At 36.1% G+C, this 21,881-nt stretch overlaps 1 protein-coding gene across 3 annotated transcripts in view; it reads right to left on the bottom strand.

Annotated features, from left to right (window-relative positions):
• KAT6A (lysine acetyltransferase 6A) overlaps window positions 1–21,881 on the bottom strand; it is a 111,202-nt gene that overhangs the window by 28,937 nt on the left and 60,384 nt on the right. For 2 of the 3 annotated variants that reach the window (XM_047717195.1, XM_047717196.1), the window contains 3 exons: window positions 20,075–20,210; window positions 18,405–18,721; window positions 12,341–12,459 (listed from right to left, as the gene is read on the bottom strand). In XM_047717195.1, coding sequence (XP_047573151.1) covers window positions 12,341–12,459; window positions 18,405–18,721; window positions 20,075–20,210 — 572 coding nt within the window. The remainder of the gene's footprint in view (window positions 1–12,340; window positions 12,460–18,404; window positions 18,722–20,074; window positions 20,211–21,881) is intronic. The other variant, XM_047717197.1, reaches the window with a different exon arrangement.

A 21,881-nucleotide genomic window follows, 5' to 3' on the forward strand; every position in this document is an offset into this window, starting at 1 on the left:
AGTGGGAGTGGAGGGGAATAATACTTTATTATTAGTATGAGCATGTGAAATGTAAGGAAAAGAGAGGTCTTTCTAGTATTTGAACATTTTCCTATAGAAACACTATAATAAAAAATAATTCCGTTCATTAGGGATTAGAAGTTGCATGATGAAAGAGAGATGTAAGAATGAGTTCACATGCTCCAAAATGGAGAGAGCACGAACTTAAAAAGAATAAAAACAATCAGCATTTGTGGTGCCAATACTGTCCCACACTCTACGCCTTATACTGTTAGTCCGTTCCTCAAAGTAGAAAACAATATGTCCACTTCACAGATGGGAAAAAAGGCTCAGAGAAGTTAAGAGCCAAAAAATTTCAGGAAAGGGGGCGCCTGGGTGGCTCAGTGGGTTAGGCCTCTGCCTTCGGCTCAGGTTGTGGTCTCAGGGTCCTGGGATCGAGCCCCGCATCAGGCTCTCTGCTCAGCGGGGAGCCTGCTTCCCCACCACCTGCCTCTCTGCCTACTTGTGATCTCTGTCTGTCAAATAAATAAATAAAATCTTTAAAAAAATTTTTCAGGAAAGGGACATCAATAATGAAGAATAAAGACAGAAAAAAAAAACAAAACGGGAGTGGTCAAATACGAAGTACGTACTGCCCTCGATTAATGTTCTGAATTCCAAAAGTTTTAAGTTTTTTTGAATTGGAATTTAGTTTTCCTAAGAAGTGAAGCTACAAGTTCACAGACTCTTATCCAAAACCCTTCAAACAGAATGTGCTTTAGAATCTTGATTATTTTTTTTGATGTTAGCGAAGTATTACATATGTATTTGAAATCAACAGCCCCAGTAGGATTTGGGGCAACCCTCCATAATCAGATACACTAATATTTCTTTAGCAGAGCACATGAATATTCATATTAAATGAGATAAATAAAGAATATGTATAGTCTCATGTCAGTTCATGCCATGGTTCACCAACAATTCTGTTTAGGTAAGTGAGATCTTACTGTAGAATGAGTTATATATACTTTTTTCATTCTCCAAAGAAGATATACAGATGGCCAATAAGCACATGAAAAGAAAATGGCTAATCATTAGGGAAATGCAAATGCAAACCACAATGAAATATACCACACCACACCTAGTAGGATGGATAGTATCAAAAAAACAGAGAATAACAAGCATCTGGAGAGGATGTGCAAAAATTGGAATCCTTGCGCAGTCCTGGTGAAAATGTAAAATGCTGCAGGCATGGTAGAAAACAGTTCGGCAGTTCCTCAAAAAATTAAACAGAATTTCCATATGAACCAACAATATATAAAAGAATTGAAAGCAGGGACTCAAAACAGGTATTTGCCCATCCATTTTCATAGCAGCATTATTCACAATAGTCAAAACATAAAAGCAACTTAAGTGTCCATCAGATGCATGGATAAACATTCATGGTATATATACCAAGTGATATACATATAAATTCTGATACAGGAATTCTGAATGAACCTGGATGAACCTTAGAGAAATTCTGCTAATTAAAGTAAGCCAGTCACATAAGGGTAAGTATTTTATGATTCCACTGAGGCCTACCTACAGGAGTTAAATTCAAAGACAAAAAGTAGAATAGTGATTGCCAGGGGCTAGAAGAAGGAGAAAAGGGAAATTATGGTGTAATGGGTACAGAGTTTCAGTATGGGAAGACAAAAAAATTCTGGAGACAGATGGTGGTGATGGCTGCACAACAATGTGTACACGTACTTCATGTGACTGGACGGTATTCTTAAAACAGTTAAGATGGTAAATTTTATGTTATTTTTATTTTATCACAGTAATATTTCATTAAGTTTTCAGGAGTCTGGATCTCAGAATTGTAGATATGATTACAGACTACTTCCTGTCTCTTTCTTCCCCCATGCCTTTTTTGTTCATCTACACTCAGGTATCTCCCTTGCTTTACCATTACATACTGATAAAGTCCACAATTTTATCTTCAGCCCTATTACCCTTTCTCACCACAGGACCTCTAATCCAGTGACGCTACCAGTTTTTCTCTCTCTGTATGCCCTCTTTTCTCCTAAACCATCTTAGATTCCAAGGTCTTTTACTGTACCTCATCTTTGCATATATCTTTATCTTCCCTTCCTTTCCCCCGATGCAACAACAAAATCCCAACTCTGGTTAAATTCACTTTTCCACATAATCCAACATCAGAATATGGTTAGAGAAAAAACACAGAATCACACTGACTGTTCTCAATTTGTAATTCTTAATTACCAACCTCAAATGGGCCCTTTGATGCTTCTCTAACTCCATTCACTCTCCCATTTTCCTTAAAAAATTACTTCATACTTTCTATCTCCTCAAGCCTCCAACACCTCTAAGCTTATCTTCACTTGCAATCAATGCCTTTGCTTTCTACTATACTAGAAAACTAAGAAGCAGTCAAAAGAGAACTTCCACAACTTTCCAAAGCCACATCTGCATGTCTACCCTCTGTGCCCACAGAGCCTGTCATTCCTTAATACTATAACTCAACTGTCTGTGCTCCCATCTAAAGCCAGTGCTCCACTTGCACACTGGACAATTTCCCCTTCCCCCTTTTCATCAGGTTTCTCTCCACTGATCATTCCTATCAGCATATAAACAACTGTTATTTATTTTTCTTCCATATTTAAAAAATGGGTACGTTCTTTTGCCCTCACATCTTCATCCAACTATTCTCTTTCTCTGTTCCCCTTCATTGCAAACTACCTCAAAAGAGTAGTCCCACATTACTTCTACAACCAATTTCTCTTCTTCCATTCCTCTTTGAATGAGCTCCAATTATATTTTCATCTTCCCCTTCCCTCATGGAAACTGCTTCTCAGGCTGACCTCCATGTTACTAAATCTGATGGTCAATTTTCAGTCCTTAATTCACTTGACATTTATGTGCAAAATTTTCAATTCCTTCCTTCTTGAAATTTTTTTTCCCATTTCGTTTGTAAAGAACCAATATCTCCAAGATTTCCCTCTTCCACTGGACATTCCTTCTCCTTTCTCCAATCTCTAAAACCTGGAGTACCTCAGGAGTTCTCAGAACTCTGTCCTTTCCTTTGATGACCTCTTCTAGTCTCCTTCTTTTTAGTACCAGCAACTTACTAACAAGTTCTACTTAAATTTTCAGCCCAGACCTACACTTCCAACTCCAGACACATCTACCCCACTGTCTACTTGACATCTCCTCTCCTGAATACCTTGTAAGAATCTTAAATTTAACTTGTTCAAAATCAAACTTCTGATCTTTTTTCCCTCAAACCTGCTCCTCCTTAATTCCTTGTTTCAATATCCAATCTGTCAGCACATCCTAATGGTCTACCACCTTCAAAATGCAATCAGAATTCCAATTCTACCCCTAACACTATGTTCCAAACCACTGTATCTCCTACTTGGATAATTCTAATATTCTCCTAAGTTTTCTTCTTGTTTTTCTATTTCCGCCTCAATCTACAGAGAAGCCAGAGTGATCCTGTTCAAACTTAAGTCACTCTTCCACTCAAAATCCTCCAAGGGTTGCTATCTCACTCAGAGTGAAAGCCATAGTCTTTAAAATGACCTAGAAAACCCTATCATATCTGACCTCCCAATACCTTTCTGTCCTCTCATTACCTAATTTCTATTCTACCTCATACTTACTCGGCTCCAGCCACACTGGCCTTCTTTTTGTTTCCTTGACCATGCCACGTAACAAATCCCAAATCAGATCTTGCATTTCCTTCAAGGTTCTGTTAAATGTCAGAGAGTCCCTAACTCAACAATGTAAAACTGCACAAATCTACCCTTTGCTTCTGAATTCTCTCTCCCTCCCTTGCTTTTTCTCCATAACACTACCACTTGGTATACCATTGACTTTAACCTAGGCCCAACCCAACTAAACTGTAAGCTCCTAATGCAGATTAAAAAAAAAAAATCTGTTTTGTTCACTGTTTTAACTCTAGCACCTGGCAAATGGTAACCTATACTCAGCAATATTTATTGTTAAATGTTATCTACGATAACAACCTCAGCTACTACCTGCATAGTTCCATCTATCACCTGTGCGCTGATAACCCAGCATATCTCCTACCTAAAACTCTCCTGGACCTGCATATTCATGTATACAATAGTCTACAGAAGTCCTCCATTTTAGATTTCATACACGCCCCCAATTAACGTAAGCAAGGTCTCTCCTATCAAAAAAGTTCCTCTTTTTTTCACATTTAGTATCACCTACTCAAAACAGAAGAACACTGGGAGATTTATCTGGTTCTGCCCTCTCCTTTAACCCCAACTTCCAATACCCTATCTTTCCATTCTTTCCTAAATCTTTCTCAAAATCTCTGCCTACTGTATCTCCTCCACCTTCATTTGGGTCCTAGGTGCTTTTCATTCTGATTACTGTGATCATTGGACTGGGAGATGTCCTTGTTCAGGTCTTACTCAATCCACTGCTCACTGTATCACGAAAGCTGAGCTTCTAAGCACAAATACAATTACATCACTCTTTTTAAAGTCTTCAATAGCTCCTCAAGAGCTATTTAACTATTTGAAAGAACTCCTGTAACCAAAAAATCAAGCACAAACTTCTTAACATCAACCATGGGATCTATGTGACCTGGTCCATACTTATAATTTCAATCTCATCTCTTACTTGAACTCCAGCCAAACTAATCGCATGCAGCTGCAAGGGTTCAATAAGCTTTCTCAAAACCAAACTGTTCTTTTTGAAATGCCTTCCTCTTCTTGCCCAATCAAAAGTTCTTACTCATTCCCTCAACAGCCTGTTCAAATATCACCTCTTCTATAAAGACTCCACTAACATCCCTGGACAGATGCCTTCCTGTTCATTCTCATTTCATCTCATGTATATTTCTATGGTAGCATGATCGCATGAACTAGAAATTAAGAGTTAAGGATCTGGAGTCAGACTGCATGGGGTTCAAATACTGATTTTGGTACTAACAACTATATGATTCTAGGTAAGACAATCTTTCTACAGCTTCATTTCTTCATCTGTAAAACAGCAACAAGTAACAGGGTTGTACTAAATGAAAAAAAAAACTGATATATAATGCTATATGTAGTACCTGGCACATAGTAAAAGGGTATCTATTACTAACCACATGGCTTTATTTACCTATGTCTCTTCAACTGGAGAACAGGGACAGATTTTCTATTTACCTAAGTATTTCTAGCACCTAGCACCAAGATAACTAGCAGAAACTCACATTTATCTAGTGCTCTTTATATGAATGACATACTAAGCACTTTGCAAATATCAGCTCCTTGAATGAAATATCACTCAGTCCCTTCAACGAATCTATGAAGTAAGATCACTCAGCAGAGGCTGTTTCTAGTACCTAGGCTCTTAACTACAACCTTAAAAAAACACTCAGTAAAACTGTGCTAAACTGTCAAACCAATGAAATATACATTTAAAATACATTTAAATACATTTAACTAGCCTTTAATATGTGACTTGTAACTAATGAGTAAATGCCCAAGACACTAAAACAACCTCCCACTCCCCATCTCTAATTTCACCAGTACCAAAGAGAAATCATCCCAACAACAAAAAAGCAGTCACAGGGATACCTTTAAATCCTGGAATGCCAAGACTAATGTCCTCTTACTCGCTTTTTCCCCCCTTTTTTTAAGGTGGGGGGGTGTTGTGGATAGGGAGACAGCATCTTAAATAGTCTCCACACCCAGCTCAGAGCCTGACCTGTACTCAATCTCACAACCCTGATCAAGACCTGAGCTGCAATTAAGAGGCAGATGCTTAACCAACTGAGCCACCAAGGTGTCCCCCCATCAACTACCAGCTTTTAAAGCCCTCCAAAATTCAGCCCTATACTAGTTATTCAATATATTTCTCACCATTGCCCAATAAAAATTCACTCTGTTTTATCTATCAAAACTAAACACAAGCAGTTCTTGCTTTATATGGTGCCATTAACTCAAACTTGTGAATATCTAAACTGAGATCAAATATAAAGAATGGACATGATTCTACCGGGCACATGTTTCCATTAACACAGTACTATGCAAAGCAAGGACTATCTGTCCTATGACACCTTTGTGAGCAACTACTGTGTTTTCTACATCATCTCCACAATATGATTGCATATATTAGGCCCTCAAGTATTTGTTGATCTGATGGACCAAAACTCACAATGTCTCTCATATTTACAGTTGTCATTTATCCCTCAAAGCTCAATTTAATGTTATTTATCCTTCCCGGTAAGCCCTCATTCTCTCCATTTACCTAAATCTGAGTCATCCTTTAAGCCAGCTTCTTCTGTAATCATCTCATATCATACAGACTCTTACTAATCTTAGTATACTCTGACCATATGGGAACAATCTGTATCATTTAATACAGCAGTGACTTACATTAATTCGTATTCTTATGTCACTGTTTGTGATTTATCTTCTATGTACTTTTCCCTACTTGGCTTTAGTACATGCCTTATGATTTTGATGCCTCTATAACTTTTTTTTTTTTTTAACAGCGTAATGCAGGATGTTATTGTGATTAAAAGGGCATAAGATGTGAAGCTGCACAGGCCTGAGTTCAAACCCCGCTTCTGCCATTACTAGTTATGTAACTTCAAGAAAGTCATGCAACTAAAAGTCTTGATTTCCTCATATGTAAAATGGCATTAACAATCCTTACCTCATAGGATTAGGGAAGTTACGGAATCTAGTTTATTCCATTTTAATAACTGTTCAATTCTTTATATAAAGAAAAAAATTATTTTAACATCCCACACAGATTTTTAAAATGCTATGTTAATTTTCTACAACCATACCAAGAAAAAAAAAAAGCAATCAAATTCTTCTGAATTAAAAAGCATTAAAATTAGTATGGAAATACAACATGCTATTTGCTGATATTTTATGTAAAAATCATTGTATATATTTCAAAAAGGCTATTATGTTCCAATGGAATGAACTGAATACAAATGCTTCTTTCTGGTGATGGAACTTTTAAGAAAAACCATTTCCTCCAGACCCGTAAGATTACTGCTGGAAAAAAACTCCAAAACAAAAGCCTATACTACTAATTTCTCATACTTCTATTTTTCTTTTCAGAGGTGGCGCTTTTAGTAAACGTATTCATTGTACAGCTAATGAAGAAACATAGTACCAGATAAATGATATTCTTACTCCTGAAATTAAAAAATCAAAACCAATTAATAGATGTTCCTTAATAAACATTTCAATAATTCTTGACTCAGGGGTGCCTGGGTGGCTCAGCAGGTTAAAGCCTCTGCCTTTGACTCAGGTCATGATCCAGGGTCCTGGGATTGAGCCCTGCATCGGGCTCTCTGCTGGGCGGAAGCCTGCTTCCCCCCCCCTCTCTCTGCCTGCCTCTCTGCCTACTTGTGATCTCTGTCAAATAGATAAATAAAAATCTTTTTTAAAAAAAATATGAAAAAACAAAAGTTAAAAAAAAAAAATAACTCTTGACTCAATTAGATAACACACCATACAAAACTTCCTCAATAAAATCACTATAAGCAAACACTGGGTTTGCTTTTCTTGGCACATTTCTTACTAGACTGTAAGCTCTATGAGAGTAAAAACTGTATCTTACTCATAGCCTCTACACCTAGCACAGTTCCTAGAACCAAGATGACATGCAATAAATGATAGGTTGTTGGTTAGATGAATTCTAAAATTAATTCCTGTATCACTTACCTTTTACTGGTACAGTTGTAAGATCACCTAATACCCTGTAATCTAGGTGCCTCGTTAGCGCAGTAGGTAGCGCGTCAGTCTCATAATACCCTGTAATCTTCCCACAATATTTCTGAAACAAACTTTTGAGTGCGCTTCTACTAAGCCATTATCTAGTCTCTCAAAAATTACTTCATATATTATCTTTATAAATATTTTCAAAATATCATATAATCTAACCAATGGTAACTTTCCCAATCAGCCTCAACCGACTGAAGTCAGAGAATCTAGGAGTCAACCCTGGTGTCCTCTTGCTCCTTCAAACATATCAAATCTATCACCAAGTTCTGCTGATTCCATCTCTAGAATATATTCTGAATCTGTCCACTTCTCTCCCATTTCCACTGCCACCTCTAGTCTAAGTGGCTTCTTTTATTTGAATCACTTAAAAAAACCTCTAAGTAGGGCTTCTGTATTCCACTCTTGCCTAATTCTAATCCATTCTTCATATAGTGGCCAGGAAAAGAAAAATTTAATGCAAATCGGACTTTGCTATTTCTTTGCTAAAAATCATTCATTGGTTTCCTACTACAATAAAAAGCCAAATCCTAATTTATGTCCTCAGCCTACCTCTCTAGCTTCATCTTGTGTGACTCTTTTATTCATTGTATTAAAGTTATACTGGTCTCCTTACAGTTCTTCAAATTTACGAAGTTCTTGTATGTCTCAAAATATTTACACAGGCAGTCCCCTTATGTCTGAAACATTCTTCTCTCTAGCACTTTGACCTGCTGAACTTCTACTTATCTTTTAGGTCTCTGTGTAAATTATTACTTCCTTAAGAGAGGAATCCCAACCTCCAGCAATCCAGATCAGGAAGCCCCTGTTATAATCTCTTGATGAATTCTTATTTTCTTCCTATTACCTATCAGTTTGTAATTAAAGATTTATTTATATGACTGTTTATATATGACTGTTTATTGTTTTATTGTCTCGCTCATAAAACTGAAAGCATCACGAAAGTAAAGTCTATGTCTTTTTGTTCACCCTACAGTTCTCACACCATGCCAGGCACATGAATACTAATGAAAGAACCTCATGGAGAAATACCACCATCATAAGAATTTTAAGTTCACTGCCAATGAAAATAAGCACAAGTTAGAATTCAAAAGTCTAGCTGTTTATATTCTCACTGCCAGATATACACAGGGACAACCACAAGTTTAATAAAATGCTGGAAAACACACAGTTAACTAGATTACTGTTGATACAAATTTATATCGTCTCCACTGGGCCTCAGCAAGGCTCAGCATCCCTTTTAACTCTTTCTAGTCTATCTTTCTCTTCTCACACTATTATTCTAACTCCTGCCAACCAGACATCTAGACTAAAGAAAGAGCAATCCAGACAGAGGGAGCAGTAAGTACAAAGGCTCCAAGACAGGAGGGTGCCCGGTGTGTCTGAGAAAGAGGAGTCCTGTGGCTGAAGACAAGTGAACAAGGGCCAGAACAAGGGGAGTAGCCAAAGAAAAAGGCAGCCGCGAAATGCTACGGTCTTAATAATAAGAATAAAGACTTTGGTTGTTAAAAATTCTAAGCAAGTGCTTGCTTCAGCAGTGCATATACTAAAAATTCTAAACAAGACTGAAAGACATTAAAGGTTTTCTGTGCAGAGGAGTGGTATGATCCAACTTAAGTTTGAAAATATTTACTCGGGCCCCTGTATAAAGAATACAGACTAGAGACTTGGGTGAGGGACAAAAGTAGAAGCAAGGAGATTAGGGATATTACAACAGCCCAATCAAGAGATAATGGTGGCTTAGACTAAGATAGTAAAGATAGAAATAATAAGTAGTAGTAGTCATATTCTGGATATATTTTGAAGGTGGAACCATTAGAAGTTGCTGATGGATTAAATACAGAGTACAAAATAGAAAGAGAGAGAGAAAATCAAGATATCTCTTTGGACCTGAGCAAGTAAAAGGACAAAACTGCCATTTATTCCCACTCTCCATTAAAAGAAACCAAGATGCCTTAGAGAAATAGCTGTATCTACAGCTAGAACAGTAAGAGCCAAGAACACTATCACTGTGGTCAGAAGGAAGGATGATGATATACACAAATATTGAATCATTAGGTTGCACACCTGAAACTAACAGAATGTTATATGTCAATTATACCCAACTTTTAAAAAGAGCTGAATAAATTGGACAAAGTTAAAAAAAAAAAAAAAAAAGATGGGGAGACATGTCAAAAGGACACAGCAGCTGGCTTGAAGAGTCTCTCCTGCCCAAATCTGGAACAATGTCAGCATCAAAATAAATATCAACAGCAATAAATCATAATTCATAAAATAAAAATCTTCAAGTCTAAAGGGAATGAATAAAATAAATGGGAAGAAAAAAGGCTCTTCCTTACAGAAGAATACCAATTAATAAACTTTATGAAAGAAATTATTGAATTAGAAAATCATCTGTTTAGCAACCAACAGAGTAATAGTTTCAGGCAAGAATCACCACTGGGAGTTAAATCCAGCAGGTAGAAGTTTGATGAGAAACAGGGTATTACATGGTTTCAAAATGTATTGCCAGAAAATACTTACAGAAGGAAAATAATTTTACAGAGAAGAAATTCCACCTTAACAAAGGGTTCAGAGTTACCATCACCATGTAACAGGACACACAAATACTACATACCTCCCGACATCATGCATAGAGGACACATCACCTCTACAGTATTTCTGCCAGAAGTGGATCACCTGAATCTAATCATGGTGGAACATAAAACAAGCTCAAAGTGATGGACAGTCTCTGAAATAAATGACCTGACTTCAAAAATGTCAAAATCATGGAAGATAAAGGCTGAAGAACTGTTCCGGACTAAAGGAAACCAAGGAGACATGACAATTAAAACACATGATCCTAGACTGGATAACAACCCAGGGAAAGTTGTTTTTTTCTTTTGCCATAAAAGAACATTACTGGTACAACTGACAAAATTTGAATAAAATCTTCATATTGGATAATACAACTTATCTGTGTTAATTCCCCATTTCAAACTATGATCATGTTCAAGAACACCCTTATTTTTAGGAAATATGCACAAATGAGTAGGAGTAAGAGGGCATTACCATTATGTCTGCAACTTAGGAAAAAAAAAGTTCCTCAAAAAAAAACTACCTCCTCCTTTGAATTCCCACTGAACTCCATGTAAATTTCTACTGTAGCATCTATAGTACCATTTTTCTCATTGGTAGGAAAAGAAATGTACCTTCCAAGGTTAACAACCTGCCCAAAGTAGAAGTCAGTAAATGACAAACCACAAATTGAACCAAGATCTAGGTGACTCAAAGCCAATACTTTGTTAAATCATAAGATGATAGAATGCTCAGCAAATGTTTGCTATTTATACTGTTTTTATTTTTCAAAAATACTCGCTTAGTGACTGACAAAGACAATCTGTTCACAAATGGGTTTCTTAATCCAAAGAGTGTCACCTATACAACAGGAATCCCCAGCATCGGCCTTATAAACTCTAACTTTCAAGACAAGCTAGAACTCAACTTGGCTAACGTAATGAGTTGGTGGCAAAGAAAAAAAAGACACAGGATAAATGAACATGATCTAGAAGAGCCTTTACGTTCTAGCCCTTGTACTTTTCCAATCTCATCTCTTATTATTTCTACCTAATGTTCTTTATCCGATGTGAAAATTTATTTATTCCCACAATTAAGCATGTTTTCCCCCATTTTCAAGTCTTCGTGCTTCTTTTCCTTCTGATTATATGGGACCCCATTCCTTGTCATCCTGATAAACTAGTACAAATTCTTTAAGACCAGCTCATATAGTATTTTCCCTCAATGCCCAGCACAGCTAGATGCTTGTTCCTTATTCTCCCAAAACACCATGTACCCTACACTTAAACCTTCCACATGAATGAAATCATTTACTTACAAGTCTCTCCTAGACTATGCTTGAGAAAAGGAATCCTATCATTCACTTTGGCATCTTTAGCATCTGAAGGTTCTCTGTCTATACATTCATATCTTGCTACATGTCCCAAAGGACTAAGGCAAAAGCATTTAATAAATATTTCTAGCAGTAATGAATATGGGTGTTTTATCACTTGAAAAAAGTGTGGTTTTTGTTTTTTGGTTGGTCAAATCCCAAACTCCTTTTCATACATAAGGCAGAAAATAAATAAACCAAACTCATTTCATTCGGTAGTCAAGGGGCACCTGGGTGACTCAGTCAGTTAAGCATCTGCCTTCAGCTCAGTTCATGATCCTGGGGTCCTGGGAGCAAGCCCCACATTGTGCTCCCTGCTCAGAGGGTCTTCTGCTTCCCCATCTCCCTCTGCCCCTCCCCCCGGCTTGTGTTCATGTGTGCGTGCTCTTTCTCTCTCTCTCAAATAAAGAAATAAAATCTTTATTAAAAAAAAAAATGCTGATAGCCAAAGGAAACCTGTTTATCTGCAAAACCAAAGCAGTCATAATGGGTTTAAAAGGAATATGTTAACAAGCAGAACTATGTACACAGAAAAACGACATCTATTTGCAGATCAGACAGATAAATGAATTGCTGTTACTGCTTTACCCCAGGATAAATTAATCCTGTTTCTTGTCCAGGACCATATTATTTGTCCAATCTGAATATCCAACTTTACCTGCAGTGCTTGTTCTTGGATATCACGAAATAATTCCATATCTTTCTCAGTCATGATTTCCTGGCTCCCAAAAAGCCGTTCCTCACTTTCTTGTTTGCCATCCCAGCCATCCTGATTGTCTGCACATAAAAAAAAGAGCTCACATGTTATCAATATTATCCTTAGTTTAATAAATGGACTAGAAAAAATTTCATAAGCCTTTCAGCTTGAAGACCTTGATATTATTTTTATAAGAAGACAGCAATAAAATGACAACTGGAAAGATGGGTCAGTAAATAATATGTACATATTATATCTGCTTATAATGAAAACCTGACCTGTCCTAAAACTTCTTAAAATTATTACATAACTAAATTTTAACTTCATTAACACATTTTAGCATAGAATACATTTATATAATATATATGAATATATAATATATACAATTATAAAATATATGTAAAAGTTTGATGAGCATCAGGTGATGTGAAGTGCTAAAACCATACACCTGAACAAATATTACACAATATTATACTATGTATGTTAACTGTAATTTAAATAAAAACTTAAAAGAATAATTACACAAAAGCAGAACAGGAAAAAGGTCTAAGGAATATGAAACTATGAAGTAATATGAATATAAAATTTTTAGTATGAATTTAATCTATCAACATTCAAATATTGTTTTTTCCTTCTTTGGTAGTATGGAAGAAGTGTATGTTACAGCAGGACATGATTTTCATCACATGGTACCAAAACATGGAAAACTGGTTCCTTTTATAAATCTTAATGGTCTTATGATCTTCATAAGGCCAGTCAGTACATTCTTATCTCAGCAAAAAGATAACCTTCAAAATAGCTACCATACTGCCCTCATATTCTGGGTGCCCTTTTAAATAAGCAAAACTCCACAAATCTGAGGATCACAGATGATAATCCTCTGGGTAAGTATGAGAAATTATAATAATCATTCAGTAAATGATGTATCTTCCTCACATGGGGAAGGAAATTCATGAAAGGAGTATTAGGGGATTATGTAGATCATTATCTTCCGCACTTGAAGATGATACCGCTGATGGACTAATTTCCTATTTGTATAAGCACGGCAGAAAAGATCAATTCGTGACAGTTCCTTTGAAATTAAATAGACATATAGGCTGTGTGTTATTCACTTAGTGTAAGAAGAATAAGGACACGGACTCACTGCTGAAACTACTCCTAAATTGAAAAATATGGATCTGAAGATACTACATGACTTTAATGCCCCCTAGTGCATGACACAGATGGATGCAGGCACAGATTAGTAGAGCATTCAAGAGCATTCTATCAGATGGTCCAGACTGTTCCTTAAACTCTACAATTCATAAAGAAATTTACAAAGCCAATTACAGCAAAAACTCACACAAATGCAAAAAGTCAATATTGATCCTCCATATACTTTACCCATATTCTCTAATAACTTCTAGTTCTAAAACTTTCCAGGATATTCTCGTAATAATCCATCTCCAGTGAAACAGTTAATTCAAAAATGCCTTTCACTAGGATCTGCTTTCGATTCTTTCCTCGTTAAGTCCAACCTAAATGGCTTGCATATTTTCTTAGATAAATGTACTCAGACTGGAGCTACAGTGTACATGACTGACAAAGTCATGAAAAGTACTTAAGTGCTTACACAGTAATTAGTTGATTGCCACTCTGGTGAAAAGCCAGTAAATACAGCATAAAAAGGGGGACCTGACAATGATGAGAATTTCCTCTCCTGTGCTGGACCAATCAACCTGCTTATTCCTAGATAAGCAGGAATAAAGAAGCAGTGAATACAATCACTGATAAGACAATCAGGGGAAGGAAATCAACATTAAGAAATTCTCTTGCAGTATATGAGTATACTGCAAGTATACTATATCTTTGACCTTTGTGATCCAAAGAAGTCCATTCTCATTCTTCTACTTTCCTCAGACACTTTTCTACTTCCTTCACAGGGTTAAGTCTGTAAACTCAAGGCACTAAAGAGCAATGAGACTAGTTTAAATTTTAATTATCAAAACAGTTAATGAAAATTTCTCTCCTCTGACTTGAATTACCTGCTACACTATTAAGTCTTCTCTACAGATCTTCTACTTTGAAAACTAGGGAACTAGCCTGAAACGTAAGTATGAAATGAATAAAAAGAGGGATGTTACACCTGGTAACACAGAAATACAAAAATCACAGAGGACTACTAGTATGAACAATTATACCCCAAAAAACTGGACATCTAGAAGAAATGGATAAATTCCTACAAACATACAACTTACCAAGACTGAATCATGATGAAATAGAAAATATGAACAGACCAATTACTATTAAGGAGATCGAATCAATGATCAAAAACTTCCCAACAAACAAAAGTTCGCTGGTGAATTCCACCAAATATTCAAAAAACACTTAGTACCAATCCTTCTCAAACTCTTTCAAAAAACAGAAGGCGGAACTCTTTCAAGCTCATTTTATGAGGCCAGCATTACCCAAGCCAGTCAAAGATAAAGAAAAGAAAATTACAGGTCAATACCTCCAATGAACACAGATGCAAAAATCCTCAACAAAGTATTAGCAAACTGATTTCAGCAATACAATAAAAGGGTCATATACCATGATCAAACAGGATTTATTCCAGAGATTCAAGGATGGTTCAATATCCACAAATCAGCTGATATACCACAATAACAAAATGAAAGATAAAAATCAGCTAGGTGATCATTTCAAGATATGCAGAAAAGGCATTTGACAAAATTCAACAACCATTTATGATTAAAAACTCTCAACAAGCCAGGTATAGAGAGAACGTACCTCAACATAATAAGGTCATATGACTAGCCCACAGCTAACATTATACTCAATGGTGAAAAGCTGAGAGCTAGTTTTCTCTAAGATCAGGAATAAGACAAGGCTACCTATTCTCACTACTTTTATTCAACATAAGACTGAAAGTTCTAGCTAGAGCAATTAGGCAAGGAAAAAAAATAAAAGATATCCAAGTTGGAAAAGAAGAAGTGAAACTGTCATCCCTATTTGCAGATGACATAATATGTAGAGAAAACCCTAAAGACTCCACCAAAAAACTTAGAATAAATGAATTCAGTAAGCTTGAAAGATACAAAATCAAAACACAAAAATCTGAATTGTTTCTATACACTAATAATGAACTACCAGATACCAGAAAAGAAATTAAGAAAACAATCCCATTTATAACTGCATCAAAATGAGTAAAATACCTAGGAATAAATTTAACCAAGCAGGTGAAACACCTGTATGTACATTGAAGACAAAACACTGTGTGTGTGTGTGTGTGTGTGTGTGTGTGTGTGTGTACACACACATACATGACATTAATGAAAGAAATTAAAGACACAAATAAATGGAGAGATGTTGCATGCTCATGGGTTGGAAGAATATTATTAAAATGTCCACAGTACCTAAAGCCATCTACAGATTCAATGCAATCCGCATCAAAATTCTAATGGCATTTTTCACAAAAATGGAAAAAAAATCCTAAAAATGTGTATGCAACCAAAGAACCCAAATAGCCAAAGCAATCTTGAGAAAAAAGGACAAAACACTAAAGCTCCCTGATTTCAAACTATATTACAAATCTATAGTTATTAAAACAGTATGGTATTGGCATAAAAACAGACACAGAGGGGCACCTGGGTGGCTCAGTTGGTTAAGTGACTGCCTTCCAGGTCATGATCCTGGAGTCCTGGGATCAAGCCCCACATCGGGCTCCCTGCTTGGCAGGGAGTTGCTTCTCCCGCTGACCTTTCTCCTCTCATACTTTCTCTTTCTCTCTCAAATAAATAAATAAAATCTTAAAAAAAGAAAAAAAAAGACACAGAAATCAATTCAATAGAATTGAATGCCTGTGAATAAACCCATGCATATATATAATCAATTAATTACAACAAAAGAGCCAAGAACATACAATGGGGGAAAAGATTGCCTTTTCAATAAATAGTGTGGGAAAACTGGACAACCACATGTGAAAGAATGAAAACTACACAACTCTCTTACACCAAGTTACTCAAAATAGATTAAAGACCTGAATTTAAAACCTGAAACTGTAAAACTCCTAAAAGAAAACATAGGTGGTAATCTCCTTAACATAATTTTTGACAATAATTTTTAAAATCTGGTACCAAAACCAAAAGCAACAAAAGCAAAACCAAACAAGGGGGACTACATCAAACTAAAAAGCTTCTGCACAGCAAAGGAAACCAACAGCAAAATAAAAAGGCAACCTACTCAATGTAAGAAGATATTCACAAATCATATATCCAATAAGGGGTCAACATCCAAAATATACAAAGAACTCATTCAACTCAATAGCAAAAAAGCAAACAACCCATGGAATGCCCGGGTGGCTCAGTTGGTTAAGTCTCTTTTGATTTCAGCTCAGGTGAAGACCTCAGGGTTGTGAGATCCAGCCCTGTGGTGGGCTCTGTGCTGGGCATGAGCTTGCTTAAGAATCTCTCTCTCCGGGGCGCCTGGGTGGCTCAGTGGGTTAAGCCGCTGCCTTCGGCTCAGGTCATGATCCCAGGTCCTGGGTTCGAGCCCCACATCGGGCTTTCTGCTCAGCAGGGAGCCTGCTTCCTCCTCTCTCTCTGCCTGCCTCTCTGCCTACTTGTGATTTCTCTCTGTCAAATAAATAAATAAAATCTTTAAAAAAAAAAAAAAAAAAAAGAATCTCTCTCTCCCTCTGCTTCCCCACTCCCATGCAAGTTCTCTCACTCTCCTCCCAGCCCCATTTAAAAAAAAAAAAAAAAAACCTACAAAAACAATCCACTTCAAAATGGGCAGAAGATCTGAACAGACATCTTCCCAACAAAGGCATAAAAACGGACCACAGCTACGTGAAAGATGCTCTACATCATTAATCAACAGTGAAATCCAAATCAAAAACATAAGGAGAGATCACCTCACATCCGTCAGGATGGCTATTATCAAAAAGACTAGAACTTACAAATGTTGGTGAGAATGTGGAGAAAAGGGAACCTCTGTACACTGTTGGTGGGAATGTATATTGGTGCAGCCAGTATGGAAAACAGTACAGAGGTTCCTCAAAAAATTAAAAATAGAACTGCCATACAATCCAGCAATTCCACTTCTGGGTATGTACCCAAAGAAAACAAAAACATTCATTTGGAAAGATATATACACCCCATGTTCACTGTAGCATTACCTACAATAGTCAAGATATGGAAATAACCTAATGCATCAAGGGATTAAAGAAACTGTGGTGTAGGTGTATGATATTATTCAGCATAAATAACATACATACATACATACATACACACACACCAAACTCATAGATACAGAGAACAGACTGGTGGTTTGCCAGAAGAAAGCTGGGAGACAGAGGATAAGAGAAATGGGTGAATTATTTTTCTTTTTGTTTTTTAGTTTCAATAAACAGTATTTTAAATAAATAAATGAAAACTAGAAAGGCTAGCCTGATACATAAGTAAATGGTCTGAAGTTATAGTTCTCTTCCTCTCTTTTAAAGTATAATTCATGAAATATTACAACTATATTTGCCATGATTTGAAGTAGAAAAATCAATGATCTCATCATACTCATATTTTTTTTGTCTCTTCTCTATGCTTACTTAGGTCAATAGCATTTTATCTACCCACACACTTTCCAATTTCCTTCTGGAAATAAAGTAAGCATCATGATGCTCATCACATGATTTGTTTTGTAACTTATGAAATGTAAAGATACCCTTGATTTAAGGTCATACCTAAAATTTCCATAGGAAGATTCCTTGTGGTTCTACCAAAACAAAAACCCAAAAAACAAACAACCCACAAACGAAAAAACACCGTCTTTTGACTAAGAGCCCCTATTTGCCCATTCTTGCAATTTCATCTCCAGCCTCTCAATCCCTGCCATAGTCACCACCTTACTTTAATCTAAGTAGTACCTTTAATTTATTCTTCTAATCCATACCATAGATAATAATCAAATATAAATCTATTCTAGATAATTAGTGTTATTCCAAATAATACACTTTGGGAATACATTCTGCTTCTAAGTGAACTTTTACCTGTGGGCCAATCTGAAGTGCTCGATTTTCTGTTGCCCTTTTTCCTGATTCTATATTGCTCAGAGTAGTCTACCACTTCCCCTCGAGGTTTCCGCCCATCGGGAGAAGGGGTGAAGAATTTGGTAAGGCCATCAATGAGCCCTTTGGTTTTCTTGTTGAACTTCAAGGGAACACTGCTATCTCTGCAGAAGTCCAAGCCATCTATTCGCTCTAAATATCCTTCTTCTGATGACGATGCTGATTGGCTGGAAAGGGTGATTTTACGTTTCCGGCCCCTTCCTGGACCAGTCCGAACTTTGCTGAAAGGACCTTTTGATCTTTAAGAAAAAAAAAAAAAAGAAAAAAAGAAAGAAAGAAAGAAAGGAAAAAGAAATCAAACAGGGAAAAGGGTAACTATTAAAAAGGAAAACTTCATAAGGTTTCTATTTAATATATAACATGTAATTAGTAAATAGTTACAGCTTTATTTAAAAAAACTATATTGTCAAGAATATTCCATAAACCATAAGTATTAGAGGAATGAGAAGTAATATCGTTATTAGAAATAGATTTCTGGAAAGTCCAGTATTTTATAGCAAAAAGAATCCTAAGGTTGGGAGTCAGAAGGCATGTTTAAGTCATAACTCTGGCCACTTTTAGCTGTACACCTTAGAAAAATCACATTCTGTCTAAACACCAGTGTCTTCATCTATAAAATGAGAGTTGGACCAGAGAACAATTAAGACCCTTCCAGATATAAAGTCCTATGATCTCTGTAACAACTCAGAATTATACTTTTACCTCTAAACACAAGGATGGTTACTCTCTGAAACTCAGTAATCAAAAGATCATCTTATAGGAAAATTAAAGCCTGATTTAAGATTTAGAATATGAACTACAATACTGGTACTGTATATTTCAAGCTGCTACTGCTCATTCCTTTCAGTTATTATCTTCAAGATGGTCTAAAGTATAGAAAAGGTGGGTAAAAATAAGAATACAGATTTACAGGCTTAAAGATACCTTACAAATCATCAAAAGGGAATTACCATAGACACTCAAAAAAAAAAAAAAAGTTAGCTACTGAATCTTGCCCCACATCCTCCAGACATAGCCCAGTTTCCTAGTTTCCTAGTTTTCCAGATGAAAAACACATTATTTTATTTTAGATCAGGACATAGAAAGGGGACTTGGCTATGACCGCAACAGCAAAAGTTATCCAGTGATTTGTACATACAATATAAACTACTGAGACCACATCAAGAGAGAAATCTATGAAATGCTATAATAATTTTTTCTTTCTTGTTTACATAAGAGCAGCAGTATAAGGCAGTATTTAAGAGTTAGACATTGGTGCCAAACTACTTGTGGGTTTTAATCCCAGTGCAACACTTACTATAAACTGTGCAAGTTAATCTTTCTATGTAGTAATTTTTTCCTTTGAAAAATAAGAGTAACAACAATACTACTTCATTTGGTTGTTGGGAAAATTAAATGAGTAACACACTGTAAGGCACTTGGGACTTTATTCTAACTTGGCACTTTACTGCACAGTTCAGCCATTATTATTACTTTATAAAAGTGCCAGTTGTAACGACCGGAATTTTTTTCACAAAGCAAACAAGTGACTCCTACACTAGAGAGAAGACCCTATCCTTTTCTCCCCTCACCTTGCCACAAGTACAACTTACACCGTGTTTTGTTTCTTTAACCTGTTTTTCGGACGTCCTATTGGGTTAGCATAGCGCCGTTTTATCTGTGCTGCCTTCTTCTGTAGAAGTTTCCGTCCTTTTTTCCTAGGTCGACATATCTGACATATCCACATGCCTATAAAAAAAAATATTCCACATAAAGCACGATAGACATAGATACACAGAAAGAGCTGAGATATTCTACGAGTTCATAATTTCTCTTAGGTCAAGGACTCCTATTTAAAAATCTGATGGAAGCCCCTTAGAAAAATAAACATGAAAACATATATACACAAAATTCTACAAACAAATGGAAAAGACTCACAAGTATCCTGAAGCCCACATATGGTTGAAGTTCACTGATCCTCCATTAAAAAGCCCTGTTCTACCCCTGGCACTCAGATATTAGTTTCCAATTACTATTCTGTAAGAAAAGAAGCCAGGTTTCCATGGAGTAATAACTGATCCCAGGACTGGACCAAGGAAAATACTTGATAACCTGGAGCATCTTACATTCCCAGCAAATGGAGAAGTGCTCAAAAGATGAAGAAGGCATGTGATAAGGACCCAGAAGCCAACCTGAAAGAGCTCCCAATAGCCAAATCTGGGTCATTCTGAGCCAGAAAAGAAATAATCACATCTATGGATTATAACCCATTGAATAAAATAAAATATCCATGAGTCCATGAATAATACAATTGACAAATAAATAAATAAATGGGAAAAGCAATCTCTTCCTTATAGCAGAATTCCAATTAATAAATGTAGAAGGGATGATGGAAGCAAAAAAACCATCATCATGTAAACACCAAAGTAAAATTAGTGCAAACAAGAATCACTGACGGATGCTAAAGTTAGTACAATGAGGGAAAAGAATAACTTAAAGGTCAGGTTTCTACTGTAATCAAGTGATCACAGTTAACATTACCAGTAATAAGACATACTCATACTATACACCACACTACAATGCACTAAGAAGGGTACAATATCACTTCTGCGGTGTTCTTATCAAACTTCAGAATCTTAGTTTAATCATGATAAAGAAACAGACAAACCCAAATTTAAGGACTTTCTACAAAATAGCTGACCAGCTGCTTCAAAAGTGTCAAGGTCAGGAAAGACAATTTACAGAAGTAATTCAGACTGGAAGAGACTAAGGAAATATGACAATTAAATGCAATGTGAAATCCAGGACTGGATTCTGGACTGCAAATTCAAATTAGGTCTACAGATTAGTTAATTGTATCATATCAATGTTAGTTTCCTGGTTTCGGTAATTGTACTATGGTTTTATAAAATGTTAACAGTGGAAGAAGCTGGTGATGGCTGCAATATTTTTGCTGCTTTTCAGTTAAGTCTGCAATTACTTCAAAATAAAATGATTCCTATTTTAAGCTACAATGAAACTTCTTTTGTAGGCACTACACAGGAATGAAGTCCTAAGAAAATCTTTATCTTAAAGGATTCTCAGAAGGTCTTTTGACCAGACTTCAAATAAATGGAAGAGGTAGGAAAGGGGGAATTTATTCTTTTAGTACATATAAATCTAAGACTTTTCAAAAGGTAACAACCAACAGAATGACATAAGAGAGACTTAAGTAGGATTCTAAGTGAAATAACTTGACTATACCTAAGGTTCAATTCCTTTCCACCTGCAGGAAAATTTTTTCCAAGGAGAAAATTATCAAATATCCTATAAGCGTTTTACTTAAGAAACCTAGTAAGTCACAAAATCAGAGTTAAAAATGGAATTTGTGATAAGGCAAAAGCAGGAGAGACTAGCTGGACTTTTTTTTTTTTTTTTTTT

Source organism: Lutra lutra, chromosome 2 (assembly GCF_902655055.1).
Source record: "Lutra lutra chromosome 2, mLutLut1.2, whole genome shotgun sequence".
Taxonomy (NCBI): Eukaryota; Metazoa; Chordata; class Mammalia; order Carnivora; family Mustelidae; genus Lutra; species Lutra lutra.